Source organism: Chrysemys picta, chromosome 4 (assembly GCF_011386835.1).
Source record: "Chrysemys picta bellii isolate R12L10 chromosome 4, ASM1138683v2, whole genome shotgun sequence".
Taxonomy (NCBI): domain Eukaryota; kingdom Metazoa; phylum Chordata; order Testudines; family Emydidae; genus Chrysemys; species Chrysemys picta.
Genome location: NC_088794.1, coordinates 143,976,148 through 144,003,298, shown reverse-complemented (window position 1 = coordinate 144,003,298; position 27,151 = coordinate 143,976,148). Strand labels below are relative to the sequence as shown.

Genomic DNA, 27,151 nt, shown 5'->3' with positions numbered 1-27,151 from the left:
CACGCAGCCCCACCCCCTCCGGAGCGCTGCTTTACCGCGTTATAGCCGAATTCGTGTTATATGGGGTCGCGTTATATCGGGGTAGAGGTGTAGTAGAATAGGTTACCACAGAATGTTGTAGAATTCTTATAATTGGAGGTTTTGAAAAACAGTTTGGGCAAACACCTGTCAGGGATGGTCTAGGTATACTTGGCTCTGCCTCATCATGGGGGGTGGGAGAGGTTGGGTCTGGACTAGATAACCTCTTGAGGTTCCTTCCAGCGCTATATTTCTAGAATTCTATGATTTTTTTAAAACCAAATTGATAAATAGTTTCCATTGCAATATTCTCATAAATCTAGTTAAATATTTTATAGTTATTTTTTTAAATGAATGAAATATTTATTTCTTGAAATGAAAATAAGCCACTTAAATGTATTAAATATGTTTAGTAATAATGTTGTTTGTTTTTCCTATTGTAGGTGGAGGGAGACTTCTGGAGCAGATTCTGAATTCTCAAGAAACTCCATTGAGACAAACTGAGTCTTCTGAGAAGTCGTCATTAAACACCACCAAAATGGCCTGGCATTCCGAGAGACAGTGGTAAGTAAATGTGACTGAATCAGAAGTTCATACAGACTTTTTATTTTTAATATGACGTAGGTATGTGCTAGACAGTGGTTCTCAACCAGGGGTACGTGTACCCCTGGGGTTATTCAGAGGTCTTCTAGAGGATACTCAACTCATCTAGATGAATGATTCTCAACCTGGGGGTTGCAGGACAGGTGTAGGGGGTTGCAAGCACAGGGCCAGCATTGGGGGTGGCAAGCAAGGCAATTGCCCAGGGCCTCACACCAGCGGGGCCCTGTGAAGCTAAGTTACGTGTTTCAGCCCCAGATGGTGGCTCTTTGGCTTCAGCCCTAGGCGGTGGGGCTTCATCTTCATACAAGGCTCATAAGTGAAAAACAAGCTGAAGTATCACACTGAAATGTAAATACAATATTTATAATCTATATCGATTTTATTTTATAATTATATGGTAAAAATGAGAGTCAGCAATTTTTCAGTCATAATCTGCTGTGACACTTGTATTTTTATGTCTGATTTTGTAAGCAAGTAGTTTTTCAGTGAGGTGAAACTTGGGGTACACAAGACAAATCACACTCCTGAAAAGGGTACAGTAGTCTGGAAAGGTTGAGAACCACTGTTATAGGTAGGAGATGCACTAGAGCAGTGGTTCTCAACCTATTTACCATTGTGGGCTGCATATGCAGCTCTTTATATGTTATGTGGGCCACATCTACCTGTATGGCTCAGAGGATGTCACATGGGCCACAACTGTGTGCTGATTGGGCCACGGATTGAGAACCACTGCATTAGAGAGATTGGGTCTGGGCCTTGGGTCTGACCAAGATGTGCTTGGTGCAGGACCCAAAAAGGGGAAGCAAAGGTGGCTTTATACTACCATTGTGCTTCCATGATCTCCAGGGCTGCTAAGGGCTTGTTTTTACAACAGCATAAGAAACCTTAGGACAACTGTAAGTAATGATGGCTAGTAACCAGTCTCCCAAAGGGCTGAAAGGGCTCACTGGAGCACAACAGCACTGTGCGTGATCTCCCTTCTTCTGGGTATATTCTCTGGGTTGTTGCGGGCTGGAATGTAGTGGCTTAGAGCCAGTTACATTGGCAGTGTTCCAATAGGGGGTTCCCCATGCCAATGGAATTCTCCATTTTCCAGTTAGGGTAGCTTTTGGCCACTTTGCATTAAGGTGTTTTATCAGAAACTGCTATCTGGTTCATATACTGTCTTAAAAATAATGTATGGATATTCTTTAAAACTGCATCTAGAAGGAAAATGTAACTATTAGTGCAGTCAGTTTCTAAGCCTCAGAACAGGTCAGGAAATGTTATCCTTCCTGTCTGAAGAACCCTCTTCCAGATTACGCTTTTGTTGTCACGATTTCACTACATTTTTATATATTACACTGATGGCTTGAACATGTAATCTGGGGGGCAGGGGAAAGCACTTTGCACCATATTCTCATTTAATTGACAGTGGAAATTATACCTTAAATTCAGATTAAAATAATTGAAGTAACATTGGAAAATTGAGAAACTTTTCACTTTGGAAATTAATTAATCACTGTTATTTTTCTATCTCGTTCCTAATAGTGTAAATACTGTAACTATTAAAGGAAGCAATATAATTGGCCGAGGCCTCTGTGAGAAGAACCAATTTCCTTTCTGTGTAAAGGTTTGATACTTGTGCAAAGTTCAAATCCATGTTAAAATTGTCAAATTAGAAGCTAGTTGTTTCTAAAGTCAGTCAAGAAGCTGTGAGATTTTAGTAACATGTAATCTTCTCAGCAGGCCTCCTGCCCTGCGAACTGACTCAATCCCTGCCTTTGAAGGCCCCCTCCAAGATTACAATTCAATTAATAAAACAGTGAAGAAAGCGGAAGATGTGCTTCAAGATCTTGGCCAGCTGAAAAGAGAAATGCATGGCATGCTGCAGGTAAAGCGGGTGACCATATTGTTGGAATGACTAACCATTTCAATAAGAAAAATAAGCAAATGTAAGCAGAATAATGATATCTGGTACCAACAAAGATTGCCCTTGCTTCCTCCAAACAGAATTATGTTTACAAAATGACTTGGCTGAAAGTTGTAACCTGCTTGTCTGAAAAGGGTTCTGGGTCTGGGATATAATTATCTCCCAATAAACATACATTTGTATCTGGATTATAAAGCCACTATGTTACTTTACCAAAGCAGTAACTTTAAAAATCCAGTCTATACAGTAACAGTATTAGTAAAGAACTTCTTTTTCTTCGAAGTTTTAAAAATGTTTTGATTTTTAAATGCTGCTTTCTGCCGTCCTTTCTTCTCTCCCCCAGTATTCTAACTGCAGACCTGATTGAGCCATTCACGTTTCAGAGAGAAAAGTCTTTGGCTTATTGCATTTATTAAATGGGGGGGGGGGAACGATTTAAACCAGTCCTTTTCCTACCTTGTCAGCAGTTCCTTATGATAAAATAGCCCAATGTCCAAAGTGCAACCTGGGGCACCGTTACTTGCATGTTTGTTCTTCTGCTGAGCTAGTCCCTTTTGCTGAAGTGGGTCTCTGCTGGCAGCAGTGAAGATTAGTCGCTGACTTTTAAAAATGAAGAAGCTTTAGCTATTTACCGTATTTTCCGGCGTATAAGACGACCTTTTAACCCAGGAAAATCTTCTCAGAAATCGGGGGTCGTCTTATACGCCGGGTGCTGAAACTTCCGAGCCGAATCTGCAGTCATCACATATGTCTCCCGGGCTGCTGCGGCTGCCTCCGCTCCCTCCCGCCCTGACAGGAGCGTGGGAACCAGCTGCGGCTGCCACGGAGTGCCCGGGCGGGGGGATCCCTACGGGGGAAGGGAGCCACGATCCGCACGGGAGCAGGCCAGGGGCGGATCGGGGCGAACAGCGGGGGGCGGGAGGGCATCTTGCCCCAAGGGGAGACGGCTCCCGGACAGAGAGAGTGAGCGAGCCGGGGCCCCTCGCAGCGCGCCGGGAGCGGCTCTTACTTGATGCTGGGCAGGACAGTCCGGGCACCGCCGGGACGCCACGCCCCAGGCCAACGGTGTCCACTGTCGCCTTGGCGGCCAGGCTGGGCTCCGTGGCAGGAGCCAGCAGCGCCGAGTGGCGGCAGGCGGCAGACGTGGGCCCTGCGGGCGTGGGTCAGGAGGGCCGGCCTGTGAGCTGGGCTCCAGGGAAGGGGCAGACGGCGCCTCGGGCCGATGTCCCCTGGGGGACAGTGGAGACACCTGGGAAGGGGTCGCTTATAGGAGCAGTGTGGGGGCGCAGTCATTTGCTGCGGCGGGCCGGGGGAAGGAGACCAGCACTCCCCCTCCCCTCCCGGCCTGCATCCCCTGGTGCGTTATGGGGCCGATCATCCCACGTGGGAGAAAATCCCAGCCTGAGCCGCCTCCCCCAGCGCAGCACCCCTCGGGCATCTGCCTTCCAAGGGGGTTGCACGCCCCTCTGCACCCTCCCCCGCCATCACCCGGCCTGCCCTCCCTGGAGAATCTGCGGTCACCACATATGGTGGGGGGAGCTCAAAAACAGCCGCGGCCGCATGAAAGCAGCAAGGGCGGAGCAAGCAAGAGAGAGATCGGTGCTGTGCCCAGAAAAACACGCCTCTTTCACCCGTCTGGCCCGCCCTTGTATCCTATTACCTCCTTCTCTGCCTCTCGGATCTCGCTCCTGGCGCGCATGTGCAAGATCTGAGAGGCAGAGAAGGAGGTAATAGGATACAAGGGCGGGCCAGACGGGTGAAAGAGGCGTGTTTGCACTACCGCTCTGATTGTCTTGGAGACAGGGAGGGCTGGGCAGGCAGGGAGAGCTGTGTGGAAGCAGAGAAAGAACTGACAGGAAGGGGATGCAATGCTGACCAATCCAAGCAGGCTTTGTATACAACAACCAGCCAATCGCCGTTAAGGTACATCGCTTGCCGTGATTGGCTGGTTGTTGTATACTGGGTACCACATACAGTACAGCACCAGTATCTGTACCTGTTCATACAGTACAGCACCAGTATCTGTACCTGTTCATACAGTATAGCACCAGTACATACAGTACAGTATACAAATGTCCAACAGTCAAAACCCCATCATGGCTCCACCAGCAAGAAGAAAGAAATATGAAGCCAGTTTCAAACTTAAAGTTGTAAACTTTGCCATGGAACATAATAACTGCGCTGCTGCAAGACAATATGGAGTAACAGAAAAGATGGTTCGGGACTGGAAAGCAAATGAAAAAGCATTAGAGTATGCCAAGGGGTAAGTGTGCATTAAGAAGAGGCACCCCACATTGGCCAGAACTCGAAAAACATGTAGCAGACATGGTGAATGAGCATCGCCAAAATGGTTATGTAGTGACACGAAATAAAATACGTTTGTTTGCACTTCAGTGGGCCAAATCTAACCCAGATCACAGCAACAGATTTAAGGCCACTGTATCCTGGTGTACTAGATTCATGGAAAGGCATAATATGGTACTGAGGCAAAAGACGAAAATTGCCCAAAAATTACCTGCAGATCTTGATAGCAAAGTAAATAGTTTCCATCGATACATAATAAAACAGCGCACTAAACATGGCTATGTGTTAAGTAGTATTGGAAATATGGATGAAACTCCAATGAATTTTGATATGGTTGGAAATAAAACTGTCCATCAAAAAGGTGAAAAAACAATTTTAATTAAAACAACAGGACATGAGAAGTCCAGTTTTACAGTGGTACTAGGATGCACAGCTGATGGCGGCAAACTGAGACCAATGATTATTTTTAAAAGAAAAACAATGCCGAAACTCAAGTTCCCTGTTGGTTGTTTTGTACATGTGAATGAAAAAGGCTGGATGGATGAAGAAGGGGTAAAGCTATGGCTTGATAATGTATGGAGCAGGCGACCAGGTGGACTTATTCAAAAATGTAGTCTACTGGTGTGGGATATGTTCAGGGCTCATTTAACTCCCAGCACCAAGCAAAGGCTTGCAAGACTAAACACAGATGTGGCAGTTATTCCTGCAGGATTGACATCGTTGGTACAGCCACTGGATGTGTGCCTAAACAAGCCATTTAAAGATCGCATTCGAGAACAGTGGAGTGAATGGATGGTTAGCGGCGAAAAGTCATTCACAAAAGGAGGAAACATGCGTGCTCCACAGTTGGATGTTTTGTGCAAGTTTGTCATAAAAGCCTGGAATGATATTGATGCAGAAACAGTAATCAAGTCTTTCAAGAAGTGTGGCATATCAAATTCATTAGATGGTATGGAGGACGACTACTTGTGGCAAGATGAAGAGGAAGCCGAAGCTGAGACCACACCATCTGATACGGAATTCGATCCATACGATGACTGCCTTACAAATGTATCACAAGATGTCATTGATGTACTTATGATATCAGATGACGAACAGGAGGATTTTGAAGGCTTTTAAAGGGAAACTGTCACGCCAGCAAACCCTGTAAAAATACCGTAGCTTGCAGTTATGATGGGCGTTGCTAACTCGCCAGGGACTTGCCCAGCACTTGCTCTCTCTCTATTGTTTGTTATCTTCCTCCTATCATCATCAGTTCCAGTTTGGTTGACAGCTTAGAAAACAAACAGCATGGCAGCTCCCATGGGTTTATTGTCTTATCCTTCCTTTCAGCTTTAGAGTGAATTAGGAAAAGTTTAATCCACTTGCACTGTTTTATGTTTACATGTTTGATGACAAACAGCCTTATGTTTATAAGTGACAGTTTTCCTGCTAAGTACCTGCATGTCATAAGCATTTGAATTAAAATTACCATATTGAAATCAAATCTGATGTTTTTTTAATTTTTATTTGGTGTGCATTGGAAGAGGGGTAGTCTTATACGGCGAGTATATCCCAAACTCTATATTTTAACTGGAAAAGTTGGGGGTCGTCTTATACGCCCAGTCGTCTTATACGCCGGAAAATACGGTATGTGTATTTAATATTTTATTTATGAAACCTAGATGAAACAATTTAGAACAATGTGGTACTACAGAGCTAAGATGTCTTAAATGAAAAAATATCTAGCGCTATATCTATAGTGCTACTGCTTTGGAGCTACATCAGTATCAGAAGGTCTGACCTAACAGTGACAGCATTATCTGTGGAATAGAGTAGACTAGCTCTCCTCTGGCAGTACTTTGGAAATATTGGAGCACTTGCCTTAAAAGGACAGAAAAGGAGAAAGGGATGGCAGGTTAAACAAGGGCAAGGGGTGAAAAAATCTCCTCTGTTTAATTAGTGGTATAAGCAAAGACAAACACAGATACCCTTCAGGCTTCCCTGTGTAGTGTTTGTAGCAAATCAGCGTAACAGTTTAGGAAGAAAAGTCAGCTGGGAAGACAGATGAGAATTTTAGCAGAGGTGGAGTTGAGGTAGAGGGGGCGGAGGGTGGGTACATAGGCAGTGTTGAGAAGCCAGTGGTAGGTTGCAGACACAGAAGATGTAAGAGGAAAAGAAGAGTTTGGGCTCAAACATAATTCCAGCTTAGAAAATGTAGACAAATAAAAAGTCTGAGACAAGGAAGCATGGTCCAGTAATTAGGGCACAACCCTAGGACTTGGGAGACCCAGGTTCAATCCTCTGCTTTGCCACAGACTGGCTGTCCATGGGAAAGTCACCTTGCCTCTCTGTGCCTTAGTTCCCCATCTGTAAAATGGGAATAAATAGCTCTTCTCTACCTAATGGGGGTGTTGTGAGGATAAAGACATTAAATATTGTCAGGTGCTCAGATACTCTGGTAATGGGGGCCACATAAGTACCATAGACAGATAGGTGAGATGAAGGAAATGGAGTTGTGCTTGAGGGTGCTCCTCTTGTCCGAGAGAAGCATGCTGAGACCTCATACAAGATATTTTACCTAGACTTTTTATTCACCTAACTTCTAAATACTGAATTTAATTCTGATAGATACTTATTGGTGAAGTTTCAAAGAACCTTTTTCTGTCTTTTTCCCCCCCTGCCCAGGAAGCAAAAGCATGGAAATCAGACATGAATGATTTTGTTAAGGTATAGTGGGATTTTTTAAATTTAATTTATAGAAACTTTGTTGCTTCCTTTATCTTAATCTTTTTCAAAAGTTGTCTGTTACATTCTGAGCAAATAGCCCAGAGTAGGGTTTGAGTAGTTCTGTGACTTTTGATATTCTGTTTTAGTGAAATATACTTGGGAAAGCAGACTATAAATGCTGCCCCCCTAACTCTATATCAGGTGGACTGCTAATGCAATAACTGTTTTGTGCTCTGTGTGTGTGTATATAAATACACAACAGCTAAATTCTTGATGTTGCACCTTTATCACTAATTTTAGATGTTTTATTGAGCACATATTTTAACCTTGGCCTTTGTTCTTAAATTCAAATGTACATGAAGGTGATAGATAATTTGTGAGGGTGGCAGGCAGGCGGTTTTCGGCGGCGAAATGCAGGAAATACAGTTCTGTATTGTAATTTAAATGAATTACACAACGTTCTGTATTAATATGCCTAGTAAGGAATCTCTGTCAAAAAAAAAAAATTACCAGAATCTTTTTTTTTTTTTTGGGTCTGTTTTGTTACAGACATACATGCTGACAGATTCTTTGAAATAAATTACCAAAATAATTGAAACTGGCATGATTATATTGTGTTATTTTGAAAAATAAAATTTGCAGAATTTTCAAATATTGTGTGCAGAATTTTTATTTTTTTGGGGCACAGAATTCTCCCAGGAGTAGTATGTGCACCACTGACACAAGGAGCCAAGTATGCAGGTGCACAAGTGATGTACTAACTGCCACAACTGATGCTGACTTAACTTGAGTCAACATAAGTTTCTAATGTAGACATGGCCTAAAAAGTGGCTCGGGGTCACTTTAGCTGGTCATTAGCATGTCCAGAAGAGCACTGTTATCTTCCTGCATCTCTTCCCCACTTCTTTTATTGGAGATCAGATGTCATCTTTTGTGTACTTCCACACAAGAGTATGAGGCCCAATCATTGTTCTAATCTCTGTGTTCTTGTGCATTGGTGTCCTTTATGTTCATACTTAGTGGTTTAATTACTAATTTTGTTTTCAACTTGGTGAAATGTTTTACAAACTAAATGGCTTTTAATAGATTTTTTCAGTATTTCTTATAAAGAAGTAAACTTCAGTGGCGTATGGTGCTACTGAGTCACGTAGTGCTATGTTACCTGGTGTTCCTTATTAGCAGATTGATTTCAGTGGGAGTTATGTGCCTTTATCAGGGAGCAGAATTTAATTCTTATTCTTTTAGAATGAATTATGCTTTAATGCCATTGTACAGAGAAATTAACATGTGATTTCTACTCCTTACATTTAATGGTTTCATCTTTTTCACATGCTATATTGCTTTCATATTTTATCAGCATTGTGCCTCAAACATGGTATATTATATTTTAATGTTTGACAAATTTCAGATCACCTTCCATTTGTTTAACTATTGGCCCTAACTTTGCAAGACACTGATCTCTCTTTAGTTTAGGTTTAAAGTCAATGGCAGTTGCTCTCCACCTTATTAGATTGGGCCTTAGAATTAATGATAGATCAACAGTAGATCAGATTAATGTACTCTGTTTAGAAAAATGATTTACTATGTTAAAATAATAATTGTTTTTCTTAAATTTTAGCCGACAAACCCTGTTGTTGCACCTAGTCTTGCTGAATGTCCTCAGGTCTCCAAGCCATCTATTCTTCAGACAGTTAAATCACCAAAATCCGTGTTGAAGGATGCTGAAAGGATTTTAAGAGGCGTACAAAACAATAAAAAAGTCCTTGAAGAAAATTTGGAAGCCATTATTCGTGCAAAAGATGGAGATGCCATGTATACCTTTATTAATGCTTTGACTACAAACAGGTGGGAATTTCATTTAATCTTCCATGCTGCTACCCACTCTACTCTACTCATAGTACTAGTTAAAAAATATTGAACTGGTGTAGAGCAGAAGTGAAGGCAGCTATATCGAAAAAGGAGAAGTTGATAGTAATGAATATAAATCAGAAGCTAGGATTGTAGAAAAATGATAAGGGAGGCAAAGAGACATATGGCAACATCTGTGGCCAGCAGAGTTGAGGAAAATAAGGAGGTTAAATGTACAAGGAGGGAAAAAATGCCAGCAATGGCATTAGTCCACAACTAAATGGAAATGGTAGAATTAGGAATAATAATACAAAAAAGATAGAAGTGTTTTGTGACGGGATCCCCGGGGTGCAGCCTCGGACTGTGGGACCGCTGTGCCCCCTTAACTCTCCAGCCTGGGCTGTCTCTCACAATGCTTTGCTAGTGATAAGCAACAAACCTCTCCAGGCCCTGTTATCACTCAGCATAACAGCATGTGGAGCCCCACACCCAGCTAGATTGCCCCACACCCAGAGCACTCGTGAATCACACAGAGAAAGGTACCAGCCAAATCCCCCCAGCTCCCAGCGCTGTACCTCAGGAATATACCATCTTGCACTGCTCATCAAATATATTAATTGGTTCACCACTTCATCAATGGCAAGTGGATATATACTGACCTTTGCAAACCTGAGCAGATTTACCACTCAGGCAAACTCACTGGTAGAGATAAACAGTAAAACAAAATTACTGGCTACAAAAGATAGATTTTAAGTGATTATAAGTGATAGGCAAAAAGTCAGAGTGGTTACCAAAATAAAATTAAATATAAACATGCAGTCAAAACTCTCAACCCTATTAGATTGGGCAACATCTAGATTAAGCCATTTTTGCCTTGAAACCTGGGCCAGTCCCCTCTGTTGGAGTCTTCAGAGTGTCCTTGTTGCTTGCAGCATAGGTGGGGGAAGGAAAAAGGCCAAGCATGGGGCCCCTGTGTTCCGTTTTATATCCTCAGTCCATGTGCCTGGAGAACAGAAGTCCAGGCATGTCTGGTGGGTGTTGCTGAGTCCCCAGGCAAGGTTGAGCAATTCCTCTGGTGTGACCCTGTGCAGGTGAGTCATTGAATTGTAGTTCCCTTGCTGGACAATGGCTGTTTAATGGTTGTTTGACACCCGCCCGGGTGTTGGTTACTTTCCTTGGCATTGTCTCTGGAGAGCTAATATCTGGGTGCTTTCCAAACTCTCAGCATATTTTAGTGACAGCCATGCAACACAATTCTCATAACTTCATATGCATTAATTATATACATGTTTAGATAGAACAGTGACTTTCAGCAGATCATAACCTTTCCCCTGATACCTCACATGGCCTGCTTTATATACAATATCACAATTATATACAAATGAGGAATATGGGGGTTACAGGACACTCCCCCAAGGTATAGAATGTCACATGTTCAATGAATATTTTTTCTGTATTTGGGAAAAACAGATGATTGATGGCAACACTCTTTGTATTCTGCTAGTATCCTGAAAGGATGTTAAACAGCAGCTACTGAAGTTAGACATTTTAAAATCAGCAAATCCAGATAACTTGCATCCAAGAGTTTTAAAGGAGCTGGCTGAGGAGCTCACTGGACTGCTAATGTTGATTTTCTGCATGTCTTGGATCACTGGGGAAGTTCCAGGAGACTGGAAGAAAGCTAATGTAGTGGTGATATTTTAAAAGGCTAAGAAGGATGACTCTTTTAATTATAGGCTTATAACCTTCTGAGGTTAACGCTAGGCAAGATGATAATAGTGTCTGATACAGGACATGATTAATAAAGAATTAAAGGAGGATGATAAAAGTAATGACAATCAACATGGGTTTATGGAAAGTAGATCCTGTCAAACTAACTTGATATATATTTTTGAATAGATTACAAGTTTGGTTGATAAAGATAATAGCGTTGATGTAATGTCCTTAGAAATCTGTAAGGCATTTGACTTGGTACAGGATGACATTTTGATTATTAAAAACTGGCCTTAACTTCATGTTTCATATGATACTAGTAAAGAAAGTCAGATCGTCTCCAGAACAGCCATGGTTTAAATGTTTGTCTAATTGCTTTTTTTTATTGCTACTTCTTGTAGCAGGCTCACAATTTCAGGGTCCTGTTGGGGCTCATTCAGTCAATATGTCTAAAACTGTAGCCAGCCTCTCTGCAGATAGTACAATGACATACACCAGTATAACAACCCAGGTATATTTATTTTCTGTTCAGATTAGCAAAGCTGCCACAGAAAATACTCTGCATGCTTTCTCAATGCACTATTGCTTGCTCTCTGTCTTGTGACATGAATCTGATTTTGACCATTACAGAACCTGTTTCCATGTTGTGAGCACCCAATCTTTCTCATACCTTTGTTTTTTGAGGATGTCTCTATAGTTTCTGTTCTAGATATTTTATCAGTTGCTTACATAAAATTATATATGCAAAATATATTTTGGTGGTAATTGGACTCTCATCTCTTTGATGTCTTGAATGAAACTAGTCTCCCTCTTGTAAAGATTTTCTGGGAATGGAAATCCCATAATAATTCCTTTTTGGAGAAAGACTTCCCAGTCTTTAAATACTCATCTGCTCACTCTCCCCAACCAAATTGGTAATATGTTTTTCATTCTCTCTTGCTTTTCACCTTTTGTTCAAAAAAGGAACATATGAGGCAATAGGGACTGCTATAGCATCTCATGAGAGTAAGTGCATGGCACCTACTTGTGAGGCAGATTAATGGTGCTAGGGCATAGAAATATGGGCGCTTCCAACAACTATGTACTAGAAGCACAGGTGCAGGCGTGGGAAAGTAGTATGAATACATCCAATACCTTCAGAGATCAAGAATTGTAGGTAAGTTAATAGTCTTATTTTCCCTGTGCTTTTTAAAGCCTCTCTCAGAACAAGTCACTACATTCTCAGGAACTAACTCATCACAGTTTGAGAAACACTGACCTAACGTAGCTCTTTCTTCTTTGTGTTTCAGACATGTATTGGAGGAGATTCGTATCAGGAAGACGGTAGATGAGTGGATTAAGGCAATCAGTGTGGAAATTCAGGTATGGCTGGAAGAAAATGTTTGAGTTAAAGTTTCTCGCATTGTAAGACACTTTTGGGGTTTTTTAAAATGTAGACTTTTAAGAAATATTGTTCACTCTCAATATGAAAACATCAGGAGACTATTAGGCCAACTAGTAGCTCAACAACAAAATATCCACACCTATTTTAAAACTTGTTCAGTTTAATGAAAATCACTACATCACAGTTACTGTTTAACATGAAGAACAAACTATTTGTCAGATCTTCAAAGCTGCCCCCAGCCTTTCCTGATAGACTTGAACATAAAATCTCGTTTGACTATGTTTCCATTTGATCTTTAGGCAGAAATGGCAAAAAATGATTATGAACAAACACAATATAATCAAAAAGATCCGAAGACTCCATGGATCAAGAGAACACAGAATACCAGGGATATGAAGACCAACAAAGAAATTAAAGCAAAAACTCAAAAAACCCAAGGATCCTTAACAAAGAAGTATTTATCTGCTGCTAAGCCTTCTCAGAAGCAGTCAGAGGATAACTTTAGAAGACAGAGCTTGAGAAGTTACTCAGTTTCTGAAACTTTGCTGAAGAAAGAAGGAAGGGCAGAGGTAAAGGGTTTTGTTTATTATTTGTAGTTCCTTCTGGTAATGACTGCCCTACTTCAGTTTCCAGGAGAGAACTGAATTGGAACGGTCAGTGTCCTGCTTTATGATTGACAGTAATTAAAATGTTCACATGTAAGGCAAATATTTCTCTACATACAGTGCTAGTTGGGTAGTATCTGTAATACTGAACATTTAATTCTGGACAATTATGCTATAAGGCACAGGATTTGTAGGGTTTGTTTAAAGGGTTGTTTGAGTGTGCATTACTTTATATATAATTAATGTTACCATAAATGCAAATTGAAAATAAAATGGCTCCCTCCTTTGGGTTTCCATTGTGAGGACTGACTTTATTTTTATGCTTGTAGAGTACAGCGTTTATTGGTGCTTAATAAATAATATGTAACAGGGTATAAAAAGGTAACGTTGATTGTATACTTGATACTGATTTATGCAAAAGTTGTTATGCATAATGACAACTAATTTATCAAATTACATAGGAAGTAAAACAAATGCCAAGATTTACAGTTTATCTAACACTGTTTCATTTCTGTATCTTATTTGTCCATAATACATCACAAAATGTAAAACTGCTGGAAACAGTGTGTAGCAATAATTACACATTTAGTTCTTCACATATGGAGAATTTAGAAATGGCTTTTGTTTTGTGCAGGGACCTCTGAAAGCAAGCGCTGTGGTTCAGAATGAAGAGTATCTGTCCCAGGTATATGGGAAACCAATTTACCAGGGCCACCGCAGCACGCTTAAAAAAGCGCCATATCTCAGGTTCAACTCTCCTTCTCCCAAATCCAAACCTCAAAGACCAAAAGTTATAGAGTGTGTTAGGGGTAAGTAATCCTTTGACATAAATGTTTAAATTATAAACAGGTGTGTCTGTCACTTCCCATTAGTGCTTTCTTTCAGGTTTTTCTTTTCAAATTCCTTACAGCAGATTCAGTTGCTTGTTTACAGCGGGCACACTCTTCAAGTTAAGCTTTAATGGGTTGTGATAACCGTTCTCTTTTTCCTCTCGTTATTTGAGAGAGAACCTTTCTGAAATGCATCTCCGGTACATGTTGTAAAATCAACAAGTTGTTTTATTATGGGCATAGCTATGATATTCATACTTATAATGGAAATTCGTCTTCAGGCTTCTGCTTATAGTCTCTCTTCTTAATATGCACGTAACGCTCTGAAGGTATTTTTTTTGTTACTGTATCAAACTTTAGATCCCGTCTCTTTCAAAACTGTCATTTTTTATGAGAGATTAGCAATCCATGATCAATTCAATATACGCTTTTACTGTGTTTTAAGAAATATATAGTTGAATTATTACACTTGTCATATCTCCATAGTTAGAGTTGCATTTAAAATGGGGTTTACAGTGTAGCAAATATCTGTTTTTCTATACATGTAGGTGGCCTTTAAGTGTGGAATCATAGAACTAGAAGGGACCTCGAGAGGTCATCTAGTCCAGTCCCCTGCACTCTTGGCAGGACTAAGTATTATCTAGACCATCCCTGACAGGTGTTTGTCTAACCTGCTCTTAAAAATCTCCAATGATGGTGACTCCACAACCTCCCTAGGCAATTTATTCCAATGCTTAACCACCCTGACAGATAGGAAGTTTTTCCTAATGTCCAATCTAAACCTCCTTTGCTGCAATTTAAGCCCATTGCTTCTTATCCTATCCTCAAGGTTAAGAAAAACAGTTTTTCTTCCTCCTCCTTGTAACAACCTTTTACGTACTTGAAAACTATTATCATGTCCCCTCTCAGTCTTCTCTTTTCCAGACTAAACAAACCCAATTTTTTCAATCTTCACTCATAGGTCGTGTTTTCTAAATCTTTAATCATTTTTGTCGCTCTTCTCTGGACTCTCCAATTTGTCCACATCCTTCCTGAAATGTGGCCACAATACTCCAGATGAGGCCTAATCAGTGCGGAGTAGAGCAGAAGAATTACTTCTCGTGTCTTGCTTACAACACTTCTGCTAATACATCCCAGAATGATGTTTGCTTTTTTTTTTTTTTTTTTTTTTTTTTTTTTTGCAACAGTGTTGCACTGTTGACTTATTTAGCTTGTGGTCCACTATGACTCCCACATCCCCTTCCGCAGTACTCCTTCCTAGGCAGTCATTTCCCATTTTGTATATGTGCAACTGATTATTCCTTCCTAAATGGAGTACTTTGCATTTGTCCTTATTGAATTTCATCCTATTTACTTCAGACCATTTCTCCAGTTTGTCCAGATCATTTTGAATTTTAATTCTATCCCCCAAAGCACTTGCACCCCCTCCGAGCTTGGTATCGTCCACAAACTTAGGTGTACTCTGTATGCCATTGTCTAAATCATTGATGAAGATAACAGAACCGGACCCGGAATTGATCTCTGTGGACCCCACTCATTATGCCCTTCCAGCATGACCGTGAATCACTGATAACTACTCTCTGGGGATGGTTTTCCAGCCAGTTTTGCACTCACCTTATAGCTCCATCTAGGTTGCGTTTCCCTAGTTTGTTTATGAGATGGTCATGCTAGACAGTATCCAAAGCTTTGCTAAAGTCAAGATATACCACATCTACCCCTATCCACAAGACCTGCTAACCTGTCAAAGTAAGCTGTCACGTTGGTTTGACACGATTTGTTTTTGACAAATCCATGCTGACTCTTACTTATCACCTTATTATCTTCTAGATGTTTGCAAATTGATTGCTTAATTACTTGCTGCATTATCTTTCTGGTACAGAAGTTAAGCTGATTGGTCTGTAATTCCCCGGGTTGTCCTTATTTCCCTTTTTATAGATTGGCACTATATTTGCCCTTTTCCAGTCTTCTGGAATCTCTCCCATTTTCCATGACTTTTCAAAGATAATCGCTAATGGCTCAGATATCGCCTCAGTTAGCTCCTGGAGTATTCTAGGATGCATATCATCAGGCCCTGATGATTTGAAGACATCTAATTTGTCCAAGTAATTTTTAACTTGTTTTTTCCCTATTTTAGCCTTTTCTGATCTTACCTCATTTTCATTGACATTCACTCCGTTAGTCGACCAATCACCACCAACCTTCTTGGTGAAAACCGAAACAAATCATTAAGCACCTCTGCCATTTCCACAGTTTCTTTTATTTCGCCCCCCCTCCCCCCATTGAATAACGGGCCTACCTTGTCCTTAGTCTTCCTCTAGCTTCTAACCTATTTGTAGAATGTTTTGTTGTTATCCTTTATGTCTCTAGCTAGTTTGATCTCGTTTGATCTCTCACATAGTGTTAATTCTTATGCCCTTTGAAATGTCTATGTGGTTTGTGTTTGATATCTTTTCATTTCTACATTAAAATGTTTGAAGTTGTTGCTGAAATTTGTCTGGCAGTCAAACTTTTTAAATCAGCTGGTTACTTTTAAAAAACGTTCTCATTTCACAAAAACTTTCAGAGAGATGAATCCTGATCTGGTACGAGGACTAACTTTTAGGATTATGGGTAGGATTAACTTTTGCCATTATTCTTCATAACTTAACGTTTTCCTTTAGCAAAACCTGGGGACTGTTCTCCCTCAAAGAACTCATAAAGAATTGCCTTCTATCAAAATGATTGCTATCTCCCATTGTTCTTAATACAGCTGAAGCTATTGGAGATCTCTGTTTTTGTATAGTCTGTAAAGGAGGAAGTTTAGCAAATATGGCCATCCCCCTGAATCAATCCCCGTGAAAGTGACACTAAGCTGGCCTTTAAGGTGTGAGGAGGCAGAGGGGGTCACTGGGAGAATCCAGAAACAAGGGGAGTCCGAGAAGCAAGAAGGAAACCTAAGAGAGTTGGAGGGGAATACCGTGTGCAGGAGGGGAAAAATGGGGACATGTGTAGCGGACATGTAGGGGAATGTAGGAGGAAGCCAGAGAAATAGGAGAGGAAGTGGGGAAGAATATGAAGAGTAGGAAAGTGGGAGAGCAAGCATAAGGAGGAGTATAGAAGACAAGACACTATGGGAGATTGGAGGGAGAATGTGAGTTACCAAATGATTACATTAACTTCTCTCAGGCTAGGTCTACACTACGGGGGGAGAGGGTTGATCTAAGATACGCAACTTCAGCTACGTGAATAGCGTAGCTGAAGTTGCGTATTTTAGGTCGACTTACCTGGCTGTGAGGATGGCGGCGAGTCGACCGCTGCCGCGCCGCCGTCAACTCCGCTTCCACCTCTTGCTGCGGTGGATTTCTGGAGTCAGCGGCAGAGCCATCGGGGATCGATTTTATCGCGTCTTCACTAGACGCAATAAGTCGATCCCCAATAGATCGATTGCTACCCTCCGATCCGGCGGGTAGTAAAGACGTGCCCTCAATGTAAATGTGTGGATATTCAGTGTGGTGAAGGTAGTGTGCAAAAGGGAAGGCTGATGTGATTGGAAGAAATAGTTGGTTAGGGTACTGAGGCAGTTAAAGGCTAGAGTGTGTGATTTGTTGCATACATGATTGAGGTAGGGATAAAGTGTGTATCTGGGGGTGGAAGAGTAGAGAGTACATATGATTAGTTGTTTTAACATTTCATTTATTTGCTTATGTGGCTTGTTGTCAAGGTGGGTTGCATAGAAACCATATCTGTTTTGTAACAGAGCTTTTTGTGTATTAGCTACAGTTAGTGTTGTCAATATGCCATAGGCTGTATAAACAGAGATTGACTGGATGAAGATGGGTAATTCTGACACTGTTTTTTAAGCAAAAACAGATCAGTTTAGGAAAAAGGTCAGACTGTGCTTTAAATGTCACATGGTAATTATGATTAACAATTTAGTGGATATCAAAGAGTAGTAATGACTCGTTGTGACCGGGTCCCCTGGGTGCAACCTGGACTGTGGGACTGCTGAGCCCTCTGTCCCACCAACCTGGTGTAATAAAAGTATCCTAAAATAATGGAGTTATCCTGTAATTGGAACTCTGTGCAAGTTACATTGATCTCTCTGTATCTTGATAATAAATAAAGTAAGACATGTTTATATTCTCTTTAGGGGAAAAAGAGGGAAGACGACGGGAATATACTGTGTCATTTCATGAGCATTTACTGTAAATAGAGCTTCCATAGAGTTAATCTATTCCTAAACTTTCCAACCGAGGTTTTAGCCTGAGGTAGGATGGCACTTGACTGGTACTTAAAATACCTAATTTTATTACCTGTCTTTGCCACAGACTTCTTGGGTTGACCTTGGGCAAGTTGCTTAAATCTTCTGTGCTTCAATTCCTTGTTAGTAAAATGGGTGAAATAATACTTTCCAATAGGTATTGGGAATAATTTGTTCATGTTTTTGTGAGGTGCTGATATACTACAGTGATTGAGACTATACAGTGGTATAGACTAGATACTTGTAGACTGTTATCAAGTGACCCTTTAACTTTCTCTTTGTTACGCTAAATAAATTGAACTCTTGAGTCTAACATTATAAGGCATGTTTTCTAATTACTTTGATCATTCTTGTGGCTGTTCTCTGAGCGCTGTCCATTTTATCAACATCCTTTTTGATTCCCGCTCCTGGAGATTGCATACCATATTACATAGATCACAGAACCATTGAAAGTAGTTAACCTCATGGTTGATCGTCAAGAAAATCTAATTTCATTAAAGTGACTCCCCTTCACTAATAGCATATTTCGGTTGTGTTAAATTTAGTGTTGCAACAAGGATTCTGCTAGTTAAGGCTGAAATGGACATTTTTAGATGGTCTTTTCAGTCATTTATAACTTGCTCAACAGTTTTCCTTTGCAACTAAACTTTCATGAATAATGCTTGATATCAGTGCAAGAATTCTCCTAGGAAGTTGGGGGTGGAGAAATCCATCTGTTCCTGGGTAATCTGAGTGCATGAAGGAGGTTTTTTGTTTTTTTTAAAGAATAATTTTTTTGTGCTTGGATAATTGTAACGGAAAAAGAACTTAAGTTTTAAATGCATCATGTTTTACATGTATGTTTCATCAAAAATCCAGTTTCTGCTAAATTTGAGTGATTTTTTTTTTCTTTTCAAGAGAAAGGAATAGTTAAAAGCACTTGAAAATCATGTTCAGAGAATGTACCAAGAAATTCAGATTGCTCTGTGTGTCTGCTCAGTCGTAATTGTTATTTACCACTCTGCCAGTCTGTGTGTCATTGCAAATATTTATCATAAGTGATTTTATATGCTCTTCTGGATCATCAGTGAAAATGTTTAATAGGGTTGGGCCTCCTACCTATTCTTGTGGAACCCACTAGGAACCTCCCCAATTTGAGGATGTTTCCTCATTGACCATTAATTTTCGAGATCTGTCAGTTAGCCACTTCTTAATACATTTAATGTGTGGTTTATTGTTATTGTATAGTACTATTTTTTTTAATATTGGTGTGAATCTGGAGTAACTTCAGTTCATTAATTATCCTGGATTTACCCTAGTATAATTGAGAGCAGAATTTCTCCCTTAAATCATAAAGAGTATACATATCTGTAACATTTTAGATTATTGTTTAGTGTGGTCAGGCTAGTGTTGCTATGTGAGAACATAAGAATGGCCAAACTGGGGCAGACCAATGGTCCGTCTAGCCCAGGGATCGGCAACCTTTGATACGTGGCTCGCCAGGGTAAGCACCCTGGTGGGCTGGGCCGGTTTGTTTACCTGCTGCGTCCGCAGGTTTGGCCGATTGCGGGTCCCACTGGCTGCGGTTCGCCACTCCAGGCCAATGGGGGCGGCAGGAAGCAGCAGCCAGCACATCCTTCAGCCCGCGCCGCTTTCCGCCGCCCCCATTGGTCTGGAGCGGCGAACCGTGGCCAGTGGGAGCCACGATTGGCCGAACCTATTAATGCTTCTCTCCTGTCTGGTGACTTACAATCAAAGAAAAGCACTTAAATATTACCCTATAACATGGCATACAGGTATTATAAGTGAGATTAGTACATGCAGCAATTTAAAAGCATTTCATAAAGTCTAAACACATTTTTGTAACTCTCATACCTATTTTAACAGTATTAACACAGAGATGAGCCACACTGGTTCCAGCTATATATTTGTTAGTGTTTAATGAGGCCTAGGGGGCTTTGGCATGTGCTGCCAGCATCAGTTTCGAAGGGGTAGCCGTGTTAGTCTGGATCTGTAAAAGCAGCAAAGAGTCCTGTGGCACCTTATAGACTAACAGACGTATAGGAGCATGAGCTTTCGTGGGTGAATACCCACTTCTTGGATGCATGCATCAGTTTGTATTTCATTGGATTATAAAGCCAGCAATGTATAGTATCCACGGGTTATTTCTTGTTCTAATCGATCTTAGGCGTTTTATGTTGTGATTTATTTTCAGTCAATGTCAGACGTAGTTTCTACTTAAGATTTTTTGTTACATGTTATTTAAATGGAAGGAGAACTGCTTTCTTTAACTAAATATAGGGTTTTATATAGAATTTCCCTTATTCCTTGTGGTGTTTGACGTACAACCCTATATTTACTTTTCTCTCTCTCTCATAAATCCTTAAAAGTCAACTTACTGTCTTTCGATAGCAGTTTCAGTTCTCTTATCACTTGGTTTGAGTGCTGTGCAAAATAAAAAACAGAAGAAAATTCATTGGCAGGAGAGGTGCCATAAAACGGGTATTTTTGGTGGGGGAAGTTGTGAGTTTGGTGTAGCTTTACAGAATTTCTTCTGTCAGTATTGAGGAATATAACTTATTCATCACTTCCAACATTTTTTATTTATTAGAACAATGGCTGGTCATACCTTCTCTGTTGTTAAAGCAGTTATACATAGTTTATTGCAATCAAACAGTTTGTATTACATAAGCTTTTACTGGTATATGACATCATGTGAGAGATGTATAATTTAGTTGATTCTCATTTCAGGTACGAAGGTAAAGTCAGCAAGAACACAAACCAACTCTTGCACACAGAAAGTAATAATCAGTCCTAAGAGGCAGCGTCCACTTTCTGCACCCCTTAAAGAAAGCCAGTATCTGTTCAGCCCCAGCAGAGAAATACCTGATGTGTCCGGTCCACTTGAAGGCCATCTGATTCCTATGGCTATTCCATTAGGTAAGAACAACCAAAAACCTAATGAATTATATGGGCCAGATTCATCCCAGCTGCTTCTGAGAGAAGCATCTCTTATCTCTCTGTATAATTTGGGGAGCAGTGTTAAATTCTGATGGGACACCATAGAAGCTAAACTAGCAGAGGTTGCAGTGGGAATCTGTGTATCCTCTGGTTCTTCTAGCCAGGCCCACTCCTAGCCAGCACCACTCACACCTTGTCCTGCCTGTTTGAGGACATCCTGGTAGAGGAGAGATTGCTGGCATTTTGCACTGCAGCAGCCTCCTTCCTGGTACTCTTCCCGTCACTGAGACTCTGCCCTTGGATCTACAGGAGGAGCCATTGTTGATCAGGGAATGATTCCGGGCCCTGGAATTTAGTCTGCAAGACAGAGAGTAGATATAAATTGATCATTTCTGCCCAACAGTTTCAATAATATTTTCCCAAGTTGATTATAGCATATTGATCACAACTGAGATAGTCTCCTCTTGAGAGCAGATATAGTCTGAGTACTGTTGGTGTATAGATAGAGGTTAATATTAAGCTGACACCTAAAGATAATAAATATACAAAAAAGAGGGGCTGCAGTCAAAGCTCGAAGAATGTTATAAGCTGAATCATATCTTGACTAACTGGCCTACTAATTCCAGATCGGAGGAGACAGGGAGAGACTGTGTAATGTAGGTATTGATTTTATATAGCCCATATCCTGTAGGTCAAAGAACAAAAATGTCTGTCCATTATGATGACCCAAGTTTTTGAGTAGCACAGGTGACTGCAGTTATTGTTGTTTCGTAACACTAGGTGGCACTGTAGTCAATTGAACTACAAAACAATTGGGAAAATCCTTAGGCATCTAGGCTTAAGAAAATTAATACGAAAAAATGCATAAAAATTTAAATTTAACGGATAAGACACCAGATTTTGACCAGTGAGGAAGAAAATTAATCTGATTTTTATAAAATTCACAAAAATGTTCTGAATTAAATTTAAGTTTAACTTTATTCTGTTTAATCAATAAATTAAAGGTTTTTATGTTTCTTGACCAACTGTCTTTAGGTCAAACGCAAATTAATGGCATCTCACCACAGCCTGCTGGAGTCATTATAGGTAAACCACACCCTGTTACAGTGACCACCTCTGTTCTTCCAGCTCCTCCAAAACCACAACCTAAGCTAAAGAAACCCAACATAGCAGTAATAGAGATGAGATCAGAAAAAAAGGACCCTCCTAAACTCACTGTGCAGGTATGAATCAAGCACAACAACTGCTGTACTTATTAATATTCGCTAAAGATTGTTCATGTTCAAGGACAGGGTAGGCCCATTACTCAATAAGGAAGGAAAGACAATAACAGAAAATGTGGAAATAGCGGAAGCGCGAAATGCCTTTTTTGTTTCAGTTTTCACCAAAAAGGTCAGTAGCGATTGAAGCACTAACATAGTGAATACCAGCGAAAATGAGGTAGGATCTGAAGCTAAAATAGGTGAAGAACAAGTTAAAAATTACTTAGACAAGTTAGATGTCTTCAAGTCACCAGGTCCTGATGAAATACATCCTAGAATACTCAAGGAGCTGACTGAAGAGATATCTGAGTAGGGTGACCAGATGCCCCAATTTTATAGGGACAGTCCCGATATTTTGGACTTTGTGTTGTATAGGCTCCTATTACCCCACACCCCCATCCCAATTTTTCACACTTGCTGTCTGGTCACCCTATATCTGAGCGATTAGCAATTATCTTTGAAAACTCATGGAAGATTGGAGAGATTCCAGAGCCCGGGAATAGGGCAAAGATCGTGCCCATCTATAAAAAAGAGAATAAGGACAACCCAGGGAATTACAGACCAGTGGGGGGAAAAATACCTAACTAGCTTCAAGACTGAGCTTGATAAGTTTATGGAGGGGATGGTATGATAAGACTGCCTACAGGACTGCTAGCAGGAAATATCTCCAGCGGCCAGTGATGGGACACTAGATGTGGAGGGCTCTGAGTTACTACAGAGAATTCTTTCCCAGGTGTCTGGCTGGTAGGTCTTGCCCACATGCTCAGGGTCTAACTGAATGCCATATTTGGAGTTGGGAAGGAATTTTCCCCTGGGTCAGATTGGCAGGGACCCTGTTGGGTTTTCGACTTCCTGTGCAGCGTGGGGCACGGATTACTTGCAAGTTTAAACTAATGTAAATGGTGGATTCTCTGTAACTTGAAGTCTTTAAATAATGATTTGAGGACTTTAGTACCCAGCCAGATGTTAAGGGTCTATTCCAGGAGTGGGTGGGTGAGGTTCTGTGGCCTGCAATGTGCAAGAAGTCAGACTAGATGATCATAATGGTCCCTTCTGACCTTAAAGTCTATGAATCTGAGACCAGTCAGCTTAACTTCAGTAATCAAAAAGATAATGGAGCAAATAAGCAATCAGTTTGCAAACACCTAGAAGATAAGGTGATAAGTAACAGTCAACATGGATTTGTCAAGAACAAATTATGTCACACCAACCTAATAGCTTTCTTTGACAGGGTAACAAGCCTCGTGGATAGGTGGGAAGCAATTGATGTGATATATCTTGACTTTAAGGTTTCAGAGTAGCAGCCGTGTTAGTCTGTATCCGCAAAAAGAAGAACAGGAGGACTTGTGGCACCTTAGAGACTAACAAATTTATTAGAGCATAAGCTTTCGTGGACTACAGCCCACTTCTTCGGATGCATCCGAAGAAGTGGGCTGTAGTCCACGAAAGCTTATGCTCTAATAAATTTGTTAGTCTCTAAGGTGCCACAAGTCCTCCTGTTCTTCTTTCATCTTGACTTTAGTAAGGGTTTTGATACTATCTCGCATGACCTTCTCAGAAACAAACTAGGGAAATATAGCCCACATGGTTCTACTGTAAGGTGGGTGCATAACTGGTTGGAAAACCATTTACAGAGAGTACTTATCAGTGGTTCACAGTCAAGCTGTCAGGGCATATCAAGTGGAGTCCCACAGGGATTGGTTCTGGGTCCAGTTTTGTTCAATATCTTCATAAACGATTTAGATAAAGTCATAGAGAGTACACTTGTAAAGTTTGTGGACATACCAAGCTGGGAGGGATTACCAGTGCGTTGGAGTATAGGATTAAAATTCAAAATGATCTAGATAAACTGGAGAAATGGTCTAAAGTAAATAGGATGAAATTCAATAAGGACAAAGTCAAAGTACTCCATTTAAGAAGGAACAATCACACACATACAAAATGGGAAATGACTGCCTAGGAAGGAATTTGAGGGTTGTAGTGGATCACAAGCTGAATATGAGTGAACAGTGTAACACTGTTGCCAGAAAGCAAACATCATTCTGGGATGTATCAGCAGGAGTGTTTGTAAGCAAGACACAATAAATAGTTCTTCCACTCTACACCATGCTGATAAGGCCTCAGTGACATGTGTTGTGCCCAATTCTGGGCGCCACGTTTCAGGAACGATGTGGACAAATTGGAGAAAGTCCAGAGGAAGAACACGATTAAAGGTCTAGAAAACATGACCTATGAGGAAAGATTTTTAAAAATGGGTTTGTTTAGTGTGGGGAAGAGTACACAGAGGGGACATGATAGCCGTTTTCAAATACATAAAAGGTTGTTACAAGGAGGATAGGACAAGAAGCAATGGGCTTACATTGCAGCAAGGGAGGTTTAGGTTGGACATTAGGAAACACTTCCTAACTGTCAGGGTAGTTAAGCACTGAAACAAATTGCCCAGGGAGGTTGTGGAATCTCTGTCATCAGAGGTTTTTAAGAACAAGTTAGACAAACACCAGTCAGGAATGGTTGAGTTAATACTTATTCTTGCCTTGAGTGCAGGGGACTGGATTAGATGGACTATTGTGGTCTTTTCCAGTCCTACAGTTCTGTGATTCTATGTGAATGATTTGGCATTGGTGGATGCCTTTTCTCTTAATGTTAACACCATATGGTGTAGTGTAAACCAAAAATCAGTCATCCTGTACTTAATTGTTTTGAATTTTTTTACAATCATTTTTATTATTTAACCAGAATAGAGTTGTTTGGAAAAAGAACATATCTGCAAGTTTATTCCTTGTGTCAAGGGAGACTTTAATGCTGGAGGAAACTCGAAAATGAGTTTAATTTATTTAAAACAATAACAATTTACTTGGCTGAATGCTTTGCCATTTAAATTTTTTGTTTAAATATGAGTTTCCTTGCAACTCAGTTTCCCTTCAGACCAGTCAACCACTGAAGTCCTAATCCCATGTTTGTGATATGAGTCTGTTGTCATAGAAATGGAAATGAATGTTTTATCAAAAATTCAGTATTCTGTGTTCATTGGAGAATCAAACTGAAGCAGAAGATATGCTGTCAGTATTCCTCCTCTCTCCCCTCACCCCTTTAAATATAACTTTTGAATAATAGAAGTAGGAGATTTAAATAAAAAATCCCATATAGAACATGTAGTCTATCCCTCTGCCAGTGCACCACTTTTCTCATCAACACATTTTTTTGGTGTTTGTCCAGTTTAGTTTTAAATGTTCCAAGTGATGAGGCTTTTGTCAAAGATTTAAACTAGTACTTACATTTCCTTTTGATGCATTTGTGTACCTGTTGAAAAATCTTTGTCACTGCAAAGAACATAATCACTCTAATTCTTCTTCTAACTGTATTGTACAAAGATTGTACATCTATTACAATGTGTCTATTACAAAATTAATAGTTACTGCTTATTACTTAAAAGTACACTTAACTACACAGTAGCTTATAAGGCAACATAAATGACCCATGAGTCAATCAATCACAGAATTCTGAATAATTAATGTGAATTGGGGTGGAGTCTTTATTATGTACAATTACCATACATGTGTTTGGCAGTTAAAACATACAAGATGACAAGGTCCCAGGGTGTTAACAATCTGTTATAGATAACAAAACTGAAGACCTCAAATGAAATGGAGAGCAGGAAAAGTAACATAACAGAAAAAAAAGAGAAGGAAGTACTCTTGGGGGAATGTTCTTAGCTTGTTTATTATGTTAAATCTGTCTGTAAAATCCAGTCCTGACCAGGTGCAGGCATGATAATGGGGAGCCATTCCATGTTCTTATGAACAGTTTGAACAGAGGAAATTTTAATTAATACAGACTTCGATTTTGGACTTGTGGTGTTTTCCATTTTAGGTATTACCGAATGTAGATATTGACAGTATTTCAAATGACAGTGTGAGTATAAACCAGGCTTCTACAAGCTCTGAAGCAGCACTTCCTCCTGTCAGCAGTCTGATTCAGGTATTTGTCTAAATGCCTAAGAATTGGTGTTAGTTTGATAAGTAGATATTAATACTTTAATTACTATCAAATGAGCTAATGTAGTATTCCTTCTTTGTTAAAGTAAGTAGGCCCACTAGTAAACAGAAAAGAGAACTAAATTGTGACTTCTAAGATGGGTGGGGTTTTATTTATTTATTTATTTGAAACAAAATCTTTAACAAGGTGTAGATCGTTAATTTCCTTCCGTCCCTGAGTAAGGAGTGGTGCATAGCTGTGCCCACCCCAGAAACAGCATAGGGAAAGAATAATGACTCTTTTGGGGATGGGGGAGAGGAAGTAATCTGCTGTTGGCCCATACCAGTAGCACATTGCTTCTCCATCCATGCAGGCTCAGCTGTATTAGCAGGCACATGGAGGAGAGAAGGCTTCACCCACTCCTAGCACCCTCTATGTCCATTCCCTGTCCGCTTGCCTTGGGTGGGGAATAGTGGCCCTGTGGATCGTCTCACCACCCTGCGCACAGACCAACAATACAAGGTAGCTGTGCAAGGCAGTAAGGAGGTGCCTTGAGCTCCCTTATACAGCAACATAGGCAAGCCACTAACTACTTGGTGAGGTGCTATGGCCTGTATGGTGCAAGTCAGACTAGATGATCACAATGGCCCCTTCTGACCTTCAGATCTGTGAATCATGATTTTGCCCATGTCCCTTTTCAGAGTTGTCATAGAGCATTTAGGAAGTAATGAAGATTATGTGTGAATTCCAGGCAGAAAACTATCCAAAGAATGTTAAGGTTGCAAACTGAAGCATATGATGACAAGAT

General features: G+C 40.5%; 1 protein-coding gene across 14 annotated transcripts in view; it reads left to right on the top strand.

Moving 5' to 3' along the window:
- Nucleotides 1–27,151, top strand: part of KIAA0586 (KIAA0586 ortholog) — a 112,834-nt gene that overhangs the window by 26,680 nt on the left and 59,003 nt on the right. For 9 of the 14 annotated variants that reach the window (XR_010600822.1, XM_008170952.3, XM_008170954.3 and 6 more), the window contains 10 exons: nt 462–582; nt 2,347–2,494; nt 7,505–7,546; nt 9,165–9,391; nt 12,397–12,469; nt 12,791–13,060; nt 13,731–13,905; nt 20,897–21,085; nt 22,142–22,329; nt 26,239–26,346. Coding sequence is in view for 13 of the 14 variants with exons in the window: in XM_008170952.3 (XP_008169174.2) it covers nt 462–582; nt 2,347–2,494; nt 7,505–7,546; nt 9,165–9,391; nt 12,397–12,469; nt 12,791–13,060; nt 13,731–13,905; nt 20,897–21,085; nt 22,142–22,329; nt 26,239–26,346 (1,541 nt within the window). In the remaining variant the exon portion in view is untranslated. The remainder of the gene's footprint in view (nt 1–461; nt 583–2,346; nt 2,495–7,504; nt 7,547–9,164; nt 9,392–12,396; nt 12,470–12,790; nt 13,061–13,730; nt 13,906–20,896; nt 21,086–22,141; nt 22,330–26,238; nt 26,347–27,151) is intronic. The other 5 variants (XM_065593823.1, XM_065593825.1, XM_005295538.4 and 2 more) reach the window with 3 other exon arrangements.